Source organism: Gorilla gorilla, chromosome 2 (assembly GCF_029281585.2).
Source record: "Gorilla gorilla gorilla isolate KB3781 chromosome 2, NHGRI_mGorGor1-v2.1_pri, whole genome shotgun sequence".
NCBI classification, from domain to species: Eukaryota; Metazoa; Chordata; class Mammalia; order Primates; family Hominidae; genus Gorilla; species Gorilla gorilla.
In genome coordinates, this window is record NC_086017.1 from 24907143 (window position 1) to 24914126 (window position 6984).

The 6984-nt window shown below is 46.8% G+C and overlaps 1 protein-coding gene across 9 annotated transcripts in view; it reads right to left on the reverse strand.

Moving 5' to 3' along the window:
• RBSN (rabenosyn, RAB effector) overlaps positions 1 to 5325 on the reverse strand; it is a 29029-nt gene extending 23704 nt beyond the window's left edge. Inside the window, exons 1-4 of one of the 9 annotated variants that reach the window (XM_004033672.4) lie at positions 5159 to 5325; positions 4260 to 4415; positions 2687 to 2862; positions 2125 to 2440 (exon numbers count right to left, since the gene is read on the reverse strand). In XM_004033672.4, coding sequence (XP_004033720.1) covers positions 2125 to 2272 — 148 coding nt within the window. In that variant the 5' untranslated portion in view covers positions 2273 to 2440; positions 2687 to 2862; positions 4260 to 4415; positions 5159 to 5325. Of the gene's footprint in view, positions 1 to 2124; positions 2441 to 2686; positions 2863 to 4259; positions 4416 to 5149 lie in introns of those variants that run through there. The other 8 variants (XM_019023429.3, XM_019023431.3, XM_055381082.2 and 5 more) reach the window with 8 other exon arrangements.
• Between the last annotated feature and the right edge of the window lie 1659 nt (positions 5326 to 6984).

Sequence of the window (6984 nt, forward strand, 5' to 3'; positions counted from 1 at the left end):
ACAAGTGCATGTCATCATGCCCAGCTAATTAAAAAAAATTTTATTTTATTTTTGGACAGGATCTATGTTGCCCAGGCTGGTATCAAACTCCTAAGCTGAAGTGATCCTCCCGCCATGGCCTCCCAAAGTGCTGGGATTACAGATGTGAGCCACTGTGCCCAGCCAAGGATCCTTTCAAGTTTCTTTCACAAGGCACAAAATTTCTATTCTATTTAGTATTCCTTAAATAGATTCCCATATCTGTATTCTCTAAATAACCTTAAACATTTTTCCTCTTAAGAAAGGGTCACTGTAGGAATCCGGGAACATTCTCTAACCTCTCTACCCACTGGTATCACCAGTTTGAGCAATGGCATTGTATAGGACTTAGTTCAGCTGACACCAAGACTGGAAGCTAGTTGAAAATGATGGAAGCTCTTCGGTTGTCCAAAGGAAACTTACATAATCAGGTTTTTTAGTTTGGTTTTTGCTTCATTTCCCCCAGGAAGCTGCAATGCGTGTTGTGATTGGAACACGGGGCCTCTCACCCTCAGTGATGTCACGTGCAAAGGGCAGCACCGGATTTACAGATGACAGAAGACCTACGTTCCAGGCCTAGCTCTGCCAATTCCTGTGTGACTGTGGATAAGTAACTCAACATCTCTTGAGCCTCACTTCACTTACTATCTGTAAAATGAGACCAATCACCTTCTTGTAGAGTTGTTAGGAGAGTCAGATGAAATAATAATGTCTGTGAAAGAAACTCTAAAAACTATAAAGCACAGCATTTTTTTCCCTCCTAATAGTTTTGGCTCTGTTCTACAGCCTCTACAGCCAGAAGCCACCTCATCCACCAAAGCCCTCAGGATTTCAGAAATGTTTGCCTTTGTTGTTTTTGGATAGAAGTTATAACTGTTTATGCTTTTAGAAACTCTTTTTTACTGAACAGAAAAGTGAGATAGAGTGAGACTCTAGGGACAAATATCTGATTACAAAGTGCATATGATTCACCTGTCTGAAAGCTGAAGTCCACTTAGAAATACATGATCATTCCTTTCTCTCTCTCCCAATAAAGACTGTGAATACAACATCCAGAACTCTTTATAATTTCATGGCCTTCAGAAATGCTGCCAGCTGTGAGAAGCAAGTTAGCTGAATAACTACAAAATAAGTTCCAGAGGAGCAGCATCTTTGGTGTGTGTGTATTTGTGTGTGTGTGTGTGTCTCTCTCTCTGTTGCCCAGGCGCGAGTGCAGTGGCATGATCATCGCTCACTACAGCCTTGACCTCCCTGGGCTCAAGCGATCCTCCTACCTCAGTCTCCTGAGTAGCTGGGACTACAGGCGTGCACCATCACACCCGGCTAGTTTTTTTTTTTTGTGAGACAGGGTTTCGCCATGTTGCCCAGGCTGGTCTTGAACTCCTGAGCTCAAGTGATCTGCCCACCCTGGCCTCCCAAAGTGCTGGGAATAGAGGCATGAGCCACTGTGCCCGCCCAGAGGAGCAGCATCTTATCTGGAGGTTAGAATTTGATGTCCAGGAAATACAATAAACATAGGTATAGTCAAAAGTACCTTTGAAAAATTCTTTCCACAACTCTCTCAAACCTGAGCTCTTGGAAGCTCAAAAACCAAGGTTTTTAGGTTGTTTTGTTCTTCAACTATGACCTTCCTTTTTCTGGGCTATAGAGGGCAAGATACCAATTGGGGAAGGAAGGATGGTGGGAAGTCTTAAATTTGTGACAGGTAAAATGGGTGCATAATGTGCCTCCATCATCATAGCAAAGGAAAGAAATTCCTCTCCAAACCCTGTTAGGCTGGTGGTTAAAGAACAGTCAAGCCAGATCACAGCAATTACATTTACTAGATTCAAAGTCAGACTGTTTCTCTGAGTGGCTTCAGACAAGTTATCCAATCTCTCTGTGTCTGGTTCAAAATGTGGCTTACAGCCACACAGTTATTGTGAGGATTAAATGAAATTAATAAACAGGGAGACTCTGAAAATGCCTGGCACATGACAAACACTAGTCATCTGTTTGCTACTACTATTATCATATTCCTGTGGCAACACCAAAGCTGAAGAGAACTATCCCGTGAGTTAAAGCTCTCAACGACAGCAGGGGATAGGCAAGGTCCTCGCCTCTTACTTTTAATTTGCCCTTTGACATCACGGTCTTCCCCCGAGTGTTCTTCCTCGTAATGTGAGTGAAGCTGATAGAAAGACTGCAGATCCTTCAGGCACAGAGGGCAGAGGAAGCCCTCCCTCACTTCCCCTGGGTCGTCCAGAGAAGCCATGGCAGTGCCACTCTCAACCCTAGGAAGGCAGGAATCTCATGCCAAGAGTCAGCTTGATTCCTCCCAAGAAACCATGGTTCCCGCAGCATTAGCTTAAGCAGCACACAGATGGTGAGGAAGTGGTTTCATGGCCCTGGATGAGGTTTCCTCTCTGGAGTAGGAGGAGCCCTAAGAAAGAAAAGAAGAAGGGAAAAAAGCCAATTCAGGCAAACTGGTAGCAACTGAGGATTTTCTTCATTCTTTTCACAGTTCAATGGGGTACTTAATGTTTGTTCAGTGCAAGTTTGAGAAAACAAACTCTTTCTCAAATCCTTAGACCAAGCAAGCTGCAAAACCTAAAATGTGAAAACATCACTGGAGAACAAAAACTCAATGAAGTGGGAAGCACAGATTCTTGAAATAAGCAAACAATACCTTGGCAATTCTCTTACATTCATTCCAAATGATCCAACTTCATAATTCATATGCCACTTCAGCCACTGGGGGAATGTCTGAAGTACTTATCAACAAGCAGAAGTTTTTACTTGATGCTCTTTACCTTGATTGTTTATTCAACCACATATAGTAAGTTCTTGATACTTGTAAGACACCTGTGTTAGAAATGCAAAGATGAAAAAGATATAGTATCTGCCATAAAAACATACAAAAAATCAAAAATCCTAACATCAGTTAAAGAGAAACAATAGAAACCTACTAGTCAAAAAGAAAAAATCTATTTTATATTTGTAGAGCACTTATCTCTAATGGGCGTACTAGATTTTCCTTTTTAAGAGACAGCATCTTGCTCTGTCACCCAGTGAGCTATAATTGCTCACAACAGCCTCGACCTTCTCGGTTCAAGTGATCCTCCTGCCTCAGCCTCCCAAGAAGCTGGGACTACAGGAGTATGCCATCACACCCAGCTAGTTTCTAATTATTTATAGAGACAGGTTCTTGCTATGTTTCCCAGGCAGGTCTCTAACTCCTGGCCTCAGGCAATCCTCCTGCCTGAGCCTCCCAAACTGCTGAGATTACAGATGTGAGCCACTGCACCCTGATAGATCTTATAAGCCATTAAGTGACAGTTAAGTAGCAAACCTGATGTTCTCACTGCTTCAAAAATAAAAGCTGGCCAGGCATGGTGGCTCAAGCCTGTAATCCCAGCACTTTGGGAGGCCAAGGCAGGCGGATCACCTGAGGTCAGGAGTTCGAGACCAGCCTGGCCAATATGGTGAAACCCTATCTCTACTAAAAATACAAAAATTTGCCGGGTGTGGTGGTAGGTGCCTGTAATCCCAGCTAGTGGGGGTACTGAGGCAGGAGAAGTGCTTGAACCCAGGAGGCAGAAGTTGCAGTGAGCCAAGATCATGCCATTGCACTCCAGCCTGGGCAACAAGAGCGAAACTCCATCTCAAAAAAGTAAATAAATAAATAAATAAATTGATTTGGTGCCTAAACATTTCAGGGCTTAATAAGTTACATTCTCTGTCTTACTGGCTCATGGCAAAGTCACTTCCAATGTCACCTCATCAAGACTCCCAGTCACAAGAGAAATTGAGACAAAACCATTCCACAAAAGCAGAGAAATTTCTCCCCAAGAACCTGGGGATACAAGCCACAGTATATAGTGGAGGGAGATGTGTGACCCTCAGCTTTGGATGGACTGTAGAAGACCACCGAGGAGGGACTGCCTGGTCCTCAAAGCTGAAGGGTGGCAGCAACTCAGAAAATAAACAAATGAGACACCAGGTCCCTATTTTTTCCCTCTAGTTAAGAAACCCAGTGACTTCATAAATTTTCCACTGGAATACAGCAGCTCTAGGTCTGGCCTGTTCCCTCCCCAGCCAGTGGTTCATCTGATGCTGACTCTGACAGCTCCCTTTCTTCCCATGCACTCACCCCTAACGACCACAAATAACACAAAGCCCACCACATCCATGCCACACAACCACCCTTCACGCCTCAGCCCAAACCCAAACCTCACTTCCTCAAAAGAAATGCCTCTTACTCAGAGCATCAGAATGGACTTCTCCTTCACAGCACTCATCTCAATTTATAACCGCAGGTACATACGTGAAGTGACCAAGTAAGACTGTAAAATCTGGGAGGGCACAGACTCTATATGTTTTCCACTTCGCCGTCTCCCCAGGGTTTAGCACAGTACCTGGCACACACAATGAAGCAGCACAATAAAGCTCCATGAATGAACGAAGAAATGAATGAACTCCAAAATCATGTAACTAAGCATACACCATAAAGAAATCTAACACAAACCACCGAATTGGACCCCACAACCATAACTGAACACATAAGCAAGCCCCACGCACTCTAAATCACGTAAAAAGTAAAAAAAAAAAAAAAAAGCTACATGTTCTGCAACCGTACATCCAGCATGAATGTCACCCCGCCACATGCCGCATCGACGACACATCCCACAGCCGCACTCAACCCGGCCTCACGATCGCAACCACAACCCACATAACTAACATGATTATACACACATCGCATGACCACACACAACACGAAGGACTCAATCCCGTGAAGCAGACATGACAACGTCACACATCGCACAGACACCACACAAAACACTCCGAACATCTCCACACGAACTCAGAATACAAACGCTTCAGCTTTACACAACCAGAGAATCAAACACAACCGCTCGGGAGACAAGCACCCACCCACTCCACCCACAGCTGCACAACCAAACCCAAGTGTATACGCCCCGCGTAACCGCACAACCACACAGAGCCCAATCATCACAGGCATACACAAGCGAAACGCACGGCCTGAAAGCCCCATCTCCCACCTCTCACGTCACACCCACCACAACCACACACGGCCCGCCCGTCTCCGTTCTGGAGGAGTCGTGTCCCCGCCCCCCAGACTGGGCCTGACCCTGTGTACCCTGCCGGGCTCCTGCGGGCACCCAGGTTTGTCCCCCTCTTCAGGCCCGGGCTCTGGGCCTCCACCGTCCGTCACTCAGCCGCAGCCGCCATCTCCATCGGTCGCTCGGAACTCGGCAGATGCGCCTGCGGCGGCGACGAAACCGGAAGACAAGCTGGTAGACGCCTGTCGAGCGCCGAGTCTTCGAGGGCGCGAAAAGGGCGGATACGGATTCGAATAGCGGAGGGCGGGCCGGCGGCTTCTGCGCAGGCGCTTTCCGAACGAGGGAGGGGATGGAGGGGAGGGGAGAGAAGGTGGGGCTCGGTAATTTTGTGCGGTTCTTACGTCCCGAATTCGAGCTAATAGCGCGTCAAAGCCAGCCAATGGCTCTGCACCGCATTGTACAGGTGGGAAAGCTGAGACCAGTAGATCTTTGGCTCTTGACCAACGTGCACAAAGAATAAGGCAGCCAAGGAGTCAAAGTTCCTGAGAGCTAGAGACAGAAAAAATATTCAGGGGACGTGGAGGCGATGGAAAGTCCAAGAATAGAACCACATGAGAGTGGAGACTTGGTATGAGAAGGTGTATCCCGGGGGTGTACAGCATGGCCAAACCTGTGGAAAAGATGGCATTTTCAAAAGGCAGGACGATTGATCAGCCAGGACCTACCCCGTGCCTACGCTGTGCTGGGTACCACAGGGTATAAGAGAGGCAAAACCTCATCCCAGTCCCGGAGACCTATTTGCTTTGTGCCCTGCACACGTTCTGGACCTTAGCAATGGCCAGGCTCCAGAAGCAAGAGCTGCAGAGAACGATGGGACGATGGGACGATCCTGGGCCTCCGTTTACATCCCTGCAGTGTTACTGGCCCCCTTCTACAGAAGTAAAATGGGGATGATAATGATACTCTCCGCTTCACAGTGTTGTGAAGACTGAGGTAATTGCACGGTAGGTAGGAGGGTGTCCTGCATACTGGCTTTGCCCATCTCACTTTCCCTGCCTCCAAAAAGTCTTCCCCACCTGGTCTCTGGACAGGAGCACTGAGCCTCCATCACCTTCCATTTAAGGACATGGGGCTCCGGACTTGGAGAGCATTGAGTTTTTGGAAAGCAATCACCAGTGAAAGGGCAGTGAACTAGGGGTCTAGAGATCTGGGTTCTAGCCCTGGCTGTACCTTACTTTGTGGCTTTGAACAGGTCCTTTCCCCTTTCTTCGCCTGAGTTCTCTCATCTGTACAAAAGAAATTGGCTCCAGTGACTTAGCCTTTTCTCTCAATCTGATGGCCAATTTTTTTTTTAACGTTACAACGTCTGCAGGAGCGAATAATAACTTCCCTTTGTTTACTGATAGAGACAAGGAAGAGGCTTCCTAACCTGTCAGAAGCAAAGCAACATGCCAAGCTCCCCGTCTCCATCACTAGCTTCTGCCTTAGGTCCCAAAAGCCAGGACTTTGGGAGTAAAACCACCCTTTTGAAAGTCTGAAGCCACCGAGGTCCCAGAACGAGCCACACTTACAGGCAGGACTATGTTTTGGGTAGGGCAATGAACGTTTATTAAACCATCATGATTTTTGCTTGTCATTTTATCATTTACAAAAAACATATTTGGTCGGACGTGGTGGCTCACGCCTGTAATCCCAGCATTTTGGGAGGCCGAGACGGGCAGATAACTTGAGGTCAGGAGTTCAAGACCAGCCTGGCCAACATGGTGAAACTCTGTCTCTACCAAAAATATAAAACATTAGTCGGGTGTGGTGTCGCTCGCCTGTAATCCCAGCTACTCAGGAGGTTGAGGCAGGAGAATTGCTTGAACCCAGGAGGCAGAGTTTGCAGGGAGCCGAGATTGTC